General features: G+C 38.2%; 1 protein-coding gene across 14 annotated transcripts in view; it reads left to right on the top strand.

Annotated features, from left to right (window-relative positions):
* The first annotated feature begins 9,202 nt into the window (after nucleotides 1-9,202).
* MYBPC1 (myosin binding protein C1) overlaps nucleotides 9,203-15,840 on the top strand; it is an 83,376-nt gene continuing 76,738 nt past the window's right edge. For all 14 annotated transcript variants that reach the window (XM_045779663.2, XM_045779660.2, XM_045779657.2 and 11 more), the window contains exon 1: nucleotides 9,203-9,360. In XM_045779663.2, coding sequence (XP_045635619.1) covers nucleotides 9,336-9,360 — 25 coding nt within the window. In that variant the 5' untranslated portion in view covers nucleotides 9,203-9,335. The remainder of the gene's footprint in view (nucleotides 9,361-15,840) is intronic.

Genomic DNA, 15,840 nt, shown 5'->3' with positions numbered 1-15,840 from the left:
GCCTGCTTTCAAGTACTTGCTCCACTTCTTACTGTGAACTTTGGAAATTTTTTAATCTCCTTGTACCTCAGTTTCTTCATCTTAAAATGACGATAACAGTGTTACCCCTCTCAAAGAGTTTTTTAAGAATTAAATGAGATAATACATGTAAAATGTTTAGCAAGATGTCCAGCACAGTATAAATGTTTACTAATAAATAATGAGGATGGGTTCCCTGAGTTTTCTGGGAGACAGCTGAGGGAGGAAGCACACCTTCACCGGGAAGGCAAACTGAGGGCACAGCGGGACAGCAGCAACAGTCAGGGCAGCTGAGCAGGCCGGAGTCTTTTCAAACAAAGGCACGGGGCAGAAAATAAATCTGAGCCCCAGAATCCCATCTCAGAGGCCCCAGGGCTGCAAATAGCAGCTGCAGCTGCAGACCAAGGCTGGCTGTTACATGTCCACAGTGTGAAAGGACTCACGGTGACAAACCCATCTTTTCCATCACACCCACACACACAGCGTCAGCAATCCCTCATAGGAGTCAAGTCTGAATATTAAGCGGCCATTTTTAGTAGAATATAGCAGCCTGACTTCTAATACAGGCTAGATGAGAAAGAGGGCTTGGCAAATTTTGTCAAGTAATGAGATGTTCTGGTATCTACCGTAGGTGATTTTGAATCATTTCGCTGCTAGAAATAACCTCTTCCACCTGTGAAACACTGAGCAGGTCCAGACACTGTGCCAGGGACTTCACATGTGTTAGCTCATTTAATCCTCCCACATAGGGAGGTGTTGTCACTGTCCCCGTCTAGATCTCGAAAGGGGGCCAACAAAAGATGGAGGAACCTAAGGCTCAGAGGGGAAATACTTTGCTCAATATTAGAAGATTCTAAGTACAGGGCCAAGATCTAGACCCAAGTCTGTCTGGTTCCAGCATCTCATCTGTTTAACATGTGTCTGCGTGGCCTTGAAATTGCAATGATATCTTGCTCACAAATTATTCCATGTGTATATTTCTTGTTACCTAAAATAGTCCCCTTTGGGATGAGGCAGGCTGCACTTGTTTGTTTTCTATCTCCTAGTTTTCAACACATAGTAGAAGGTGAGTAGATACTTGCTGATAGATTTCGAACAATGTTATGATGGGACAGGGGAATGGGAGGAATTGGTCAGATCCCATGGCATCCCTCGAAGTCACTTTAAAAAAAAAAAGAAAGAAAGACTTGCCTCTCAGACCAGATACGTTTATTTTTTTCAGCTGCAAATTACTAAGTGTCTGCTGTAGGCTTTAAATATGATTAAGACAAGATCCTGCCTCAAGAATACTATAGTCTAGACGAAGTATTGCAAGTTCAAATGCCCACCTGGACTAAGCATGTAGCACAAATGATTGAAGTGGCCCAGAAACAAACTGGGGTGGCCCCTATGAGCTCCACCATATTGTTTCTATCTGGACCAAATATTTCCAAGGAAAGCCATACATTCATATTTTATATGATATTTATATTTTTTTGGTATGAAACAAGTATGTGGGCCAAGCAAAATTCATCTGCAAACTGGGTTTAGCTCATAGGCTATCAGGTTGAGATCTCTGGCTTAAGCAATAAGACACATAAATAAGGACAATAGGAGGTAGACAAGACTGTAATTACTGGGCAAAGATTGTGCATATTCAGAGAAGTCAGAGGTCATTTCCAGCTGGAGCACCAGAGAAGACTCTTTGGAGGAAGTTACCTTTGGGTTTATCCTTCCAAAGTGGGTCAGCTTTGGAGCCACTGTGATAGGTAGGAATGCTGCTTCAGCTGCTGGGAACAGTAGGAATGAAGATCTGTAGATGGGAAGCGATGGGTCAAGGTTAGGGACCTCTGAGTTACATTACACTCTACTTTGTTTTTCGTTTTGCTTCGTTTTTAGTTTCTTACTGAAAATAAATGTATTGGACATGCCATCTACAGTCATCGAACTTAGGAAAAATTTTGTGTGTTTTCAATAAGCACTGTAAGCACAGAGAAGGAGATACGGAGGCTGGAAATTGTTAGCGTCCATGAATTAGAGACTTTGAGGCAAAGGAACTCTCACTACTTGTAGTCTCCTGCATGGCGTGTGGTAGGACATGAAGCTTAAAAGAACATCTGAGTCTTGGAAGGGGTCCAGCAAAGGCACCAGGACTAATTTGGGAGATGAAGGGTATGTCTTATGAGAGGAGGCTTAGAGAGCTTAACATGCTTCTGCTTTAAAATAAGGCGGGTGAGCAGAGTTCTATTGATAGCCTGCAAGGCTTCCAGCGTGAACTTGTACTTGGTGTGAGATGAAATTCAAAGTCACACTAAGGAATGTCAAGAAGGCAGGTTTCTTTCTTTCTGGTTACAAGAATGATGAGTCCAGGAACATTTTGTGTAAGAAGGTTTTAAAAATGGAATAGATTCCCATTGAGTATTTGGGGGGGAACATCTTCCATTTTATCACCATCTGTTCATTAGCAGGCTAAATTTAAAGATTGGTTATTCATAATATCAATTTATAATGTTGTGGGTAGAAACATCACTGTCCTCGTAGCTGTAAAGACACATAAAACAAATTTCACACACAGAAAGAAAGAAAGAAAGAAAGAAAGAAAGAAAGAAAGAAAGAAAGATAAAATTCACTTTAGTCATTGCTTTGCAAAACTCTGCTAAAATTTTACAAATTCACGAAGCCTTCACCACCTTCGCCACTTGTTCCTTCTTGTTTTGCATACAACGAGGCAGTTTGTGATGGGAGAATTGATGGACCTGAGAATGTCAGTAATAATTCTGTGGGGTCAGGCTTCACATTTTAAATTACTAGATAACCTGCTTTCTGTTGTATTTTGACTCATCTCATTTTGGATCCTGGACCTGTGCTTTTCACGACTTAGTTAAAACTCAAAACTCTCCATAAAATATACATGGGAAGGAAATGTAACAATTTTAGTAATTGTTACATCTCTAACGGGTTCAATTTTAATATTCAATACACATGGTAGGTTCAGAAATGGAACTTGGGAATGAGGTCAGAGATGGGTTCTGGGAGTCATTCACACAGTAATAGCTGAGAATGCGAGAGGGGATTAGCTCACCCAGGGAGAGAATGTACATAGAGAGCAGAGGGCCGGCAGCAGAATCTTGGGGAAAGCCCCCCACCCCAAAACCCCAAGGGCCCAGGCAAAGGAAGGGAGGAAAATCAGGGGGAGAGGCAGGGTCTGTTTCCTGCCATTTAGATCTCTGGGTCCCTTCTTCCTGACCACTGTCCTCTTCTGAAATGGGTCATTTAAACAAAGTCCTGAAGCTATTTTGCTCACATACCTTTTGCTATGAACTGAATTGTGTGCCTCCAAAATTCATATGCTAGGTCCTAAGCCTAAATTGATGTTATTTGGAGGTTGGGCCTTTGGGAGGTACTTAAGTTTAGATGAGGTCATGAGGATGGGATCCTCATGATGGGATTAGTGCCCTTGTAAGAAGAGGAACCAGAGCGACACCTGGGTGGCTCAGTCAGTTAAGCGTCCAGCCCTTGATTTTGGCTCAGGTCATGATCTCAGGTCATGAGATGGAACCCCATGTCTGCTCTGCGCTCAGCAGGGAGTCTGTTTCAGGATTCTCTCTCTCCCTCCGCCCCTCTCCCCACTCCAAAATAAATAAATCTTAAAAAAGAAAAAGTGGCACCAGAGAGCTTGCTCTCTGTCTCTCGCTGCCACGTGAAGACACAATGAGAAAGCACCTGTCTGAATGTGGGGAAGAAGGCCTTCGCCAGAGCCTGACCACGCTGGTACTCTGGTTTAGAGTTATCTTCTCCAGACTCGTGAGAAACAAATGTCTGCTGTTTAAGATACCCAGTCATGGTATTTTTTTTATGGCAGCCTGAGCTGACTAATGCGCCTTCAAAGAAAATTTTGAACAATCTTTACAGATTTTCAAAGTCCTTTTTTTTTTTTTTTTAAAGTAGGTCCACACCCAGTGTGGAATCCAGTGCTGGGCTTGAACTCACGACCCTGAGATTAAGACCTGAGCTGAGTTCAAGAGTCAGACACAGAGGCACCTGGGTGGTTCAGTCCAGTTAAGTGTCTGTGTCTTGATTTTGGCTCAGGTCATGATTTCGGGGTTGTGAGGTCAAGCCCTGTGTTGGGCCCCACACTGGGTGTGGAGCCTGCTTTCTTTCTCTCTCCCTTTCCCTCTGCCCCGACCCCCAACCCCCACACATGTGCGTGAACTCTTTCTCTCTTAAAAAAAAAAAAAGTGTCAGATGTTTAACTGACTGAGCCACCAGGCACCCTTTTGCAATTTATCTTTAAAATTTTCTGTCGTAAGATAAATAGTTGCAAAGGGGCTCTATCTCATGACCCTGAGAGCCAAAATCAAGAGTTACATACTTAATTGACTGCCCCATCCAGGCGTCCTACCTTAAGTTTAAAAAATTTTTTATCTTCTATTTCTCTGTCTCAAAATTATTTAATTCGAAATTTTTTTTTAACTTTTTTTCTGTGACCACGGGGCTTTATAGTGTTAGCAGTGTATTTGGAATTAAGTTATTGTTCCAAGTAGTATTTATACACAATTGATTAAAACAACATAAAAGATATTACTAGATAAGTAATTATTAAGCACAAAACAAAATTTTATTGGAAATGTATCCTATATGTGGAAAATACTTTTTTCCCAAATTATTTATTTATTCATAGTTGGAGATTATTTATTGTCAGAAAGGGACAGAGTTCGGTATCAATAGCAGAGAGAATACTCCAGCCACAAAAAGCCACATACTATATGATTCCATTTATATAAACTATTCACGGGAAGGTAAACCCACAGAGACAGAAAACATATTGTTGGTTGCCGGGGCTGGGCAGAGGAGTGAGTAGAGAGTAATTACTTAATGGGGCTAAAGAGAAAATATAGCAAGTGAAAAATGTATGCTGCATCTATGAATAGATTCAGGTTTATATGCGAACTTAACATTAACTCTAGGTAACATTTCAGGTCAGTGGTAAAATAACAGTGAAATGGTGCTGGCATGAGTCCCTGTTAAGCTGGGGGGAAGGAACTCAAACAAGTTTATAGCCCCTAATTCACACAATAAAAATATTTTAATATTTAAAAATACTTGAAGAAAATTTATAAGAGTATTTGAGTAATTCTGGATGGAGAGACTTCTTTTCTTTTTAAAGAAAGAGAGGAAATCCAGAAGCCATAGAGGAAAAGATGACAGATTTGAATAAATATAAATTTTAAAAATTTGTTATAGCAAAAGACAACATAAAATTGAAAGGCAAAAAATGGGAAAATATTTGAAACATATATTACAGAGTTAATACCATTAATAAAAACTAAAGGATTTGAAAAAAACAATTCACAGAAAAAGAAACAGATCACCAATAAGCATGAAATATTGCTTAACTTTTTGGAAAAATAGAAACTCCAATAAGGAACAATAATCTCTCACACATTAAGTTGACAAGTTTTTTATTTTTTAATGATAACATCCAGGAGATGAGAAAACAGGCAATCTTATATATTGCTGATTGACCTGTTGCATAGGCAACCTTTTTTGGGGAGAGTATACTAGTAAAAGTCTATTAAGAGTCAAACTATGCAACTGAACCAGCAAGCTCACTATTAAGAATCTTTCCTACTAATTTGAAAGTATCAATATTTAAGGTTAGAGTCTACTATGTTTACTACAGTATTAATTGTGGTGGTGAAACACTGAAAACAACCTAAAAGTCCATCAAAAGGAAAATTAATTGGAAAAAATAAGGCACACCCATACCATGAATGATTATTCAGTTATTAAAAAGATAGAGTTAGGTACATATATGTGTATATATACATACACACACAGACACACATATGCATGCACACACACACATATATTAGTATGAAGGACTGTCTATGACAGGTTAAATGGAAAAAGCAAGCTGAAGAGTAATGCAAATAAAAAATAGATGAATAACTGCCTGTGTATGAATATGTAAATTTGAACTTTTATACACAAGGAAATTTAGACCTTAATCCACACCATGGAGTGAGAACAAGGTTGGAAAGAGGATGATGCTTATATTTATACTTCTCTGTGTTCTTTGGTTGGGGAAGGGAACATGACTGCTTTTGTTTTGGAAGATATGGCAAGGATTGATATTTGCTTGTCCAACTTCCGTTCTCTTAATTCTCTTTAGCAACAGAATTAAAGAGGCTAGAATCTGAGTTGCCACTGAGAATAAAAATCTACATTGCTCAGCTTCTTTTGTAGCCAAATACGGCCATATAATCAAGTTCTAGCCAATAGGATGTATTAGATGTTTTGTGTAGAGCTTCAAAAAAGTCTTCTTGAAATGGAGAAAGTGAATCCTTTTTTCTTTTTTCCTGCTGCCTGGAATGTGAATGTAATGGCCAGAGCACTAGCAGCCACACTAGGCCATGAAGTTACCTGGAGAATGGTGGAGCAGGAAGAAGGATCCTGGATTTCTGATGACTCTGTGGAACCACTATAATGACTCTAAACTAGTTATGTCTGGATTTGCTTTATGTGAGCAAGAAATTGTTTTATCTTGATTAAACTGTTGTTATTTTAGGGCTATATTCAACCAAATATAACCCTAAATAAAAAAAAAAGAAAAACCAAAAAAAAAAAGCATTTAATAAAAGAAAAAAAGAGCCTTGTTGACCATTTTCCCCACTTCCTGAGAGTGATGTTGAAGATGAAGTCTGTAACCTACTAGATGGACATATAAGATCTGAAACAAGGGCTATGTGTTCCTAAAACAATACAGTCCTGGAAAAATTATACCTATCTACTTATTACTCTAATTTAAATCTTACTTCAACCATCTTATACACGTCACAACCATTTATCCTAGAATTTGTCCATACTTTCAATTCCTCCAATAAGTTTTTGTCTTTTTATAATCAAGTCCTGTATCATGGAAAAGTTTTCCAGGTCATAAAATATTTTCTCTGTGGGTTGCAATATATCCTGGCATTTGCTCACTTCAGTAAAATGATCAGTGCATTAAAGACCCACGGGAGTTTCTGCAGAAGCCAATGATGGCGTGGCACCTCTTTTGTGGCATGTGTGAAATCTGTCCATCACTATAGACATTCTTCTGCAATATGACACTTGGTCCTTATGTCCATTTCATATGTGGTGTCCAGTGTGCTGGGAATGTTGGGGGGAAAAAGAGTCGTTTTTAGGGACCACTCATATAGAATCATGATATTAAACCAGAAGGGGCTTCAGAGGTCATTTTTTTTAGCCCCTCATTTTACACAGAAGGCAACTGAGTTCTAGAAAGACCGCCTGACTTTCTTAGGGTGACTCAGCTGGTTAACGGTGGGTTGAAAAATAGAACCTAGGGGTCTGACTTCAGATTCTAGCCTCTTTAATTTGTTTCATCTGTGAATTGATACTCTCATGGTAGACTCAGGAAAAAAAGTTACTTTTCTTTCAAGGCACTTCTAACTTTATATTACAGAATCTGCTATTTTCTGGCTGGCTTTTAGCGGTGTCATATCTAAGAGCACAGGAATATCTTAAAAAGCAGAACAATGTGCCCAGTCTCGCTATGTGGTTGAAAAAAGTCTTTCTCTGTAGAAGATGTTCACTGACCTTCTTAACTGGCTTTCCTCCCCCTCCCCACCACATAGCTAAAGCATGATGCTATTGAGTTCTAAGTTGAGTTTCCATCCTTATATGAAAACTTAGCTTGGCACAGAGTTTGGTAGAGCTAAGTCTGACCAGCTGCGCTCCCAGCCACAAGGGAAATTAGGCGAGACAGTGTGGCTGGTTCAGTAGAAATCAGTCAAAGTCCCTTGAAAATAATCTCAAAAATACATACCAATAAAGATACGTGAACAGTCGTCTTGTCACATAAACTAATTTTAGTCCTGGTCTTTGAGGTGCCATGCACGTAGACAAAGAAAGAAAGGTGTCTTTTTTAGTTTGACCACATGGCAGTTCATATTTCTTTGTCAATTCCATGAGAGTTTGGGGAGAAAATGGCCAAATCTGATACAGTCTGCCAATATGTGAGGTTATATTTGCGTGTCTGTTTTCACCCTGAAGCAAGACAATGGTTACTGGTCTGACTGTCTTTTCTCATGGCCCATATATTTGTAAGTGTATAATTCATTGGCTTTTAATATATCCACAAAGTTGTACAACCATCACCACTACCTAATTCTAGAACACATTTTCGTCATCCCTCAAAGAAATCCCATATCCACTAGCAGCGACTCCCAATTCCTGTTCCCTTCAGCCCCTGGCAACCACTAATTGACTTTCTGACTCTAAAGATTTGCCTAACATGGACATTTCGTATCAGCAGAATTGTACACTGTGGTCTTTTGCACCTGGCTTCTCTCACTTAGTGTATCACTCTCAAGCTTCACCCAAGTTGTAGCATGGATCATTACTTCATTCTTTTATATGTCCTGTAAAATTTCTAAAGGACATTTCTTGAAAAAAGGTAAACACTTAATATTCCTCAACAGAAACACTTGCTATTCTTGGAAAAGAAAATGAGACAGGATCGTCAATATAGAAATTTGACTTGACGGGGAACCTGAGTGGCTCGGTCGGTTAAGTGTCTAAGTATCTGACTTCAGCTCGGGTCATGATCTCAAGGTCCTTGGGATGGAGCCCTGAATTGGGCTCCCTGCTCTTCCGGGACTCTGCTTCTCCCTCTCCCTCTGCCCCTCCACCCCACTTGTGCGCTCTCTCTCTCTGTCACTCTGCTTTCTCTCTCTCAAATAAATAAATAAAAAATCTTTAAAAAAAAAAGAAAAAGGAAATTAAAACCAATAATTAAGAAGAGAGGAATGCGAAAAGCTAATGGGAGCATAAAATTGTCCTCTGAACACAGAGATTTTTTTTTCCCTTATAATCTTAGTGAAAATTAAGGTGTATGTTGAACTAGCATTTTATGATTTTTAGCTTCATTTTTTATCATCCAACAAACATTCGGCGCTCCTGAGTCGACACATGCCTCTGTCAGACAGAAAGAGAAAAGTAAGAAGGAACACGAAGCTGCAGCTGAATTTAGAAAGTTAGAGGTGTTCTCATAGCCACATGAGATGGACAGGAGATTCCTTCCAGTAGGCGAGAGAGCAGAGTGCAGACAACAGATGTGAGAAAGGTCCTCATAGCTGTCAAGTTCCAGCATCCTTGTGTTGAAGAAAGGGCGGTGCCAACATGATTGCTGTGCAGACAGAGTATAAAAGCCCTGGACTTCTCCCCAGCTGCTTGTCACGCTGACCGCACCATCTCTGACTGCTTGTGGGGTTTCTGTCAACCAGTGTCGGAGGGGGACAAACTTTGGAGAATAACGTTTTCTTGTGGTCATGCCAGAACCCACTAAGAAAGAGGGTAAGACTCATCCATAAATCTCTTTGTTGTACTTTTTAATAAAGTATGTTTATTTTTTAAACAGACGATAAGATAGTAGAATCACTGTGATTTAAGGAAAAGATCCTTTGGAATAAACAGATCAGAGGCAAAACACAAGAAGAGCATAACAGATTGAAAAATATCTGATACACATGGTTTATGAAGGTATATTGACTAAAATGATCAAATTATCTTATTGTTCAGTTGAAAGGGATCCTCAAAGTGTCATGTAAGGATGTTAATTGCTCAGGATGAACAGGTTGCATTTTCAAGCATATTCTCAAAAGCAATTTGTTCAGTCACAAATTTTTCACCATGTATTTGCAATTCGTGGGTGGTGGGAGGGGCTTGCAGCGCTTTCTTAGTTAATAAATTTGATCAAGATTTCAAAAAAGAATTTATGACAATATCTCCAGATTTGCTATAGTTTTTCATGGGAAGACATTTAAAATATAAGATATACAGATGCAGGTATTTTTTGTTTTTATCAGTGCTTTTGAAACTTCATTGCTTATTATATTGCTAAATTCTTGCATGCAAAAAAAAATCAGACAACTGAGTAAAAGAGAATGTCTTTGAATGTCACTGCTAGGTTGTGTTCTTTAATAAGCTTTGTTGTAGACATATTCATAATACGTAGCCTTTTAAAAATAATTACACTGAAAATATGATAATATTCTTCATTAGAAGAATGCTTCCTCCAATAAGGAGTTTCTCCTTTCTATGAAAAGATCAATATTTAAAAACTACCAATTAGCTAGATAAATAAACTGGAATCAGAAATTACTAAAATAACTAATGAAAAATACAAATTAAAAGTGCAAGTATATTGAGTTTAATTTTTAATGGAAATATCTTTTTAAAATATTATTTCATTCATATTAGTCTTCATTCGTGTTTACTGAATCTTTATTTTTGACTTGTGCAAATGAAAACAATAAAAAAAGATGAGCCGGAAGCATAAAAATAGTATTTAGCATTTTCAATTTTAATTCTTGAAACTGTTTTTAACCATTGTTTTGAAGAACCTTGAAAAAGATGCTAGACATTGAACCTAAAGTTGAAATACTACCCAAATTATCAAAAGTCTTTGAAATATATTTTCTTTATGTAATTAAGTAACCAGTGTTGACAGGCTGTGGTGATCAGTTTACAGGTTGGCTTTACTTAGTGGTGGAGGGCATTGATGGATGAAGTCTTCCACCCGAAATAACCACACCAAATGCATGCATTAATATGGGAACTTAATCCCCACTATCAGGCAGTGAGTCCAGCCCCTGCTAAAGTGTCTTATTTGTAATGCAAATGATTTACATGTGTATTAAGTGTCCTTTTTATTTGATCTGTCACTTGACTAGCCTCTTCAAGGCTTATTTGGATGAAATGCATTCTGTGTTTCCTGACTAAAGACAGAATATTGTTTTAATGATCCTGCATTTAGTGGATGAATTTGCATGTGTTATTTTAGCTCTCCATTGAAAATGACAAGCTGAAAAACTAATAAATAAGATGACAGACTCTAGAGCCTATGAAGCTAATTAAATGATTCTTGTTGCTAGATATGATAAAGTTTTACTCTTGATCTGACAACTCAAGTCCTGACCCACTCTGCTTTTAGAGACAATGAAATTTTAGAGCTGCGAAGAGGAAGATCTATCTTTAACTTCAGCATCCCCCCAAAATTGTTTTTTATTTTTTCCTTTTGAATAAATCAGTACAGATGCCAAAGTCCCCATGATCATCTTTTGCCATAAAAACACTGTTGAAATTCTGTGTAGGACTCCCCCCACCCAGGACAGTAGTTTTATACTCATAGATTCTTCGGTTAGTTGAAATTTGGATGGTGGGGAGTAGGGATAAAAAGAGGGTTACTGATACATTTAAAATCTTTTGAGGAAGTACAGGATTTTGTTTGTTTGTTTGTTTCCTTATCAGCAGAACTGATTCTTAAAGGAACTGCACCTTACACAATTTTCCTGGTGAAATCATTGCCTTTTAATAGTGTTTCCATTAAGGAGTAAGGAGTATGGCAATGCAGGAACTATTCTGGTCCTTGCACCTTCTCCTAACTGATTTCATTTTCACTGGGGGTGGTTTTGTTCCATAAAAACATCCCTCTGGAATATAGCCTCAAAAATAAAACATGCCACCAAACCAATTCTTCAGAGTCATTTTAAACAATTGGCAGAAACACTCACAGGGGACCGGTTCCTCCAGTCCCTATATCTCTCCAGCTGGGAGAACCATACCCAGGAAGGACATCACCACTTGCTGTGAACATTGATATGGTACATGGGCCTAAGATCCAGGACAACTTGGCAACTCCTCAAAAGAGGCTGATCTTTCAGCACCTGTAAAAGATGTCTCTCTTAACCGCCTCCCTACCTACAGTGGCCAAATTCTGGGAGCTTCATGTTGGGTCTTGGGAGAACTAAAATCTTCTAAGGAGGTAGAGGAAGGACATGTAACTGTGGCCATCAAGGAGGAAGTCTAATGGAAGGAATCAGTCAACAGTCCTGATTTAGACTCTTGAAGATATTCTGGATGGCTCAGTAACCACTTTTGGAGAAAGAAAGCCTTATTTTTAAGGAGTAACCACTTCTAATTGCCCTTCTCTCCACCTTCATCAATTGTATATTTATTCATTAGATAACTATAGTATTTGTACTGTCAGTTCAAAATAAAAGGCCTAGCTTACCCTGGGGATTCATGCAGAGCCTGAGGCCTAGCAAAATCAAGTTATTCCAATCAAATAGTAGCAGGAGGTGGGCAGAAGTTTCAGATTTGTGGAAATATCCCAGAATGCCTGACTGATACATGTATTTACATATCAACTATTAATCGAGCACTTACTGTAAGCCAGTCTCTGGCATTCTGTTCTAAAAGCCCTCATGGGTAATTGCCTCTGGGTTCTACTATGTAAAAGAATCACCTTTCACTAGAAATTTCTTTTATCCTGTCAAAAAGTGATTTTTATCAACATGAAATTAGAAAATTTCTGATTAGAAATTAGAAAATTCTTCTGTGGTAGAATCTCTAATGGTTCAAAAAATACTATGAATGGCTTTGCGATCTGCACAAATGATTTCCTCAGAATTCTATCTCTGAAGTATGTGATCATTAAAATCTGGCTCTTTACTATACTTAGACATTTGTTAACTGTCGGAATCTACAGGAGTTAGAAAAATTATCTTCTAAAACACCAAGTTGAAGCCTTAACACGAATTTTACTTTTTGTTGTGTAATTTATCAGACTCTATTATATTTCATGTACTTAACTCTCAGGGAAAAGGCCTAAGCTCTGCTGGGTACTTGGGTGTGATTCATAAAACCTCGGGAGGGACACTGTAGCCTTCTCATCTTCCATGAAAGATCTCTTCTTGAAAACTTAAGCATATGACAAAACAGGTTCATTTATGACCATAACTTTAAGGGACCATTCTGATAACTCCAGGAATCAAAGGTATGCCATTGTTGCTGTAGACTCTTGTCATATCAACTTGACACAAGATCTACCCGTCAAAACTATCTTGGCCTTTTTCAGTAGGAATGGATAGGAACATGGTAATGGGAGAAAAACTTTCTTTCAGTCCATAGGAGTTTTTCCTTTGTTTTATCTTTCTTTCTTGGTCCCTAGAGATTTCATCACATTTAAACTTCTGCCCCAAACCTATCTGAGTGTGGAGCAGGATTCATTACCTCTTGCGTATTCCTCAGCATCGCCCAAGGCTTAGTCATCATCAGAAAAAGGTGCCCTGGTGATGGCAAACCTCCCTCTCAGATTTACTCCTTGACCTTCAAGTTCTACCTGCATGAAACTGGATGGCCTATTTCAAACACCAAAATAAATTTTAAGGGGGAAGTGTCGTCTTACGTATAGAATACTACCTTTTGTTCCAATTGGGGGAAAGCTAATTTGTAGGAAGTAAGGAAAAGAATGGGAGAAGAGGGAGGAGCTATTTATCAAGGGCAACGATTTTCCTCCAAATTTGAAATGATTCATTTAGGCCAAGTTGTAGATTTGGATGAGGAATAAAGAAGTTCTATGAATGAATGCCACGATATTTTTCCCCCTGAAAAAAATTTGCCATGCTGAACAGGAGATGGGTGGGGGAGATCTGAGTTCTCTGCTGTAAGAAGGAATACTCTGGGGCAAATGCACACCCGAGAGACTTAATACTTGGCAAAATCATTCTTTTTCAGTAGCCTGCTTTTATGACTGCCCGGGCTGCACCTGTTAGGAAGATAAATAAAGGACTGGCCAATTCTTTCCTCTCAAGCGCCCTAAATATATCGCTTTAAAAAAACTTTGGAAAAACAAGTTGTATCCTTGCTTCTCTTCCAGTAAATCTGAAGAAGTCTTCCCCAGGCCTTTCAAAGCCCAGAAGAATCAGTGGTAAGAGAGTTCCTGAAATGAACAAAGGGAAAGGCTGGGCTCTCCAGTGGGTCTGAGGGACCTAAGAGAAAGGGAAAAGGAAAGCATTTACAAGCCTCTGTTCCCCCAGTGACTCCCTTTATTTTGGACAGGAGACATGGCCTTGAAACATTTTATTTTAGGTCCCTTATGGACACACAATTCACACTTTCCTTATTTATGTCAATTTCGAAGGATCCCCGAATGCCACGTGACCACCCAGGCTGAAGTCACTTTTAAGAAATGCATGGGCACAATAACTAAAAAAACAAATAGTCTTTTTAGAAACTTGAGCAAATATGAAAACAATGTTTTTGCAATACTTTTGTAGGCAAGTATATCCCTTTTTAAAATATTTGAGGGTTGTGGGATGAAAATGCCATGAAAGAAAATAAGTACTGTGGTTTTCACTGCCCTAGAAAGCGTTTTAATTGTGTTTACTGAAATTTCTTATAATTATTTCCTCTAAAATTTACTTGTAGGCTCTTAATGCACACACAGAGAAGAATTTTTATTATTGTTAATAATTACTATTTTTATCTGCACTCCTCCTTAATTAGTCTTTGAAACCTATATTAAGAGACACAAAATATTCTTGGCAGCTTATGACTTCTGGTAATTCTAGACCTCATCTCTAGACATACTTGGGTGTGTTAGGTAATAAAGAACAGGATTAAAGAAAGCTCTAGCAATCAAAAATAAGCAGAAAATTTCTATTTTATGTGTGTACCTGAGGGGAGATGGCCATGTCTTCCTTCTTTGTTTTTATTCCATGTCAGTTCTTAACAGGAACAGATGTCTTTTCTAGAGTCCTTGTTGGTCCAGCCTATTACACCCAAGGAAAACTCCAAAAATATGCAGAAAGGCAGTTACGGATTTACAGTGTTCCTGGTCAGGGTAATCATGAAGCAGCCATTGTTTACTCAAGAGCGGTTTCCTCCAATTAGAAAGTGTAGCAATTAAAGAATATACCAAACTGTGGAAAAGAAGACTTAATCACTTAACTTCCTCTGAGCATGCAAATGTCTCATAACCAGAGAGAACAGGGCTTCGGTCCCCAAAGCTTTTTATAAAGACGGCCCCAAACTATCAAAGTGACAATATTGTCTGCTCTCCTCTGTGTGGCTAGGCCCGGCTTTAACGTACAGAAAGTACATTTGTTTTGGACAGCCTCGCTGATAGACAACAAGCCGAGTTTCAGGATGTTCCCATCCATGGGGCAGATTATTTATGGGCCTTCCACTCCTCTATTACGGGCAATGCATTATTTATGCATTTCCAGAGGAAAGTTTTAGATTGCATCAGACTGGGGCGTGAAGTAGTCAATTTGGCAAACCAGGATCCTTTAATCACACGCTTACTTCTCTCTCTAAAATGAGGTCATAAAAAGCTAACTGTAATCTGACTTTCATTATGCCTTTCAAGTCTGAAATCCACTTTGAAAAGTCTTTTGCCCTTTTACACTCCCTTAGGAATCTTTTTATGGGCCAATTTGACATATCAATACACCTAAAGTTATGTTTAATAATATATCAGATGTTAGATCTTATAATTTTGTTTTATTCTTTTTTTTTTACTTGTACTGTAGATATTTACAAGAACCTATGCTAGAAAATGGGTTTTTTTTTTCCTCCAAAATCATCCAATTCTCCCTCTAAATAGTATCAAATCTCTTTTTAAACTGCTCAGGAATTCTTTGCTTTATCAAGTATTAGCTTTTCCATTTAATAAAATTTTCTAGATCTTGCAACAGAATGCTCTACTTAAAACTAAAAATTTGCCTATTTGTATAAGTCTTCATTTTAATTTCTCATTTTTTAAAAGTTAGATGTCTTTAGAGTTGTTCTGCATTTGGTAAGCATTTTGACTTTTTCCTTATGCATATTAACTAATATTCCTTATTAAGCGTACTGACATAAACAAAGTGTACTATTCATAGAACATTCTAGGCTGTTCCAATTCCAGCTACACCATGTATTGAGTTAGTTACACTTCATATGCCTCAGCTTCCTCCTCTGTGAAATGTGAATACCAATAGTACCTAA

This window comes from Ursus americanus, chromosome 17 (assembly GCF_024610735.1).
Source record: "Ursus americanus isolate L20-20 chromosome 17, mUrsAme1.1.p, whole genome shotgun sequence".
Taxonomy (NCBI): Eukaryota; Metazoa; Chordata; class Mammalia; order Carnivora; family Ursidae; genus Ursus; species Ursus americanus.
This window is presented reverse-complemented; position numbering and strand designations above follow the sequence as displayed.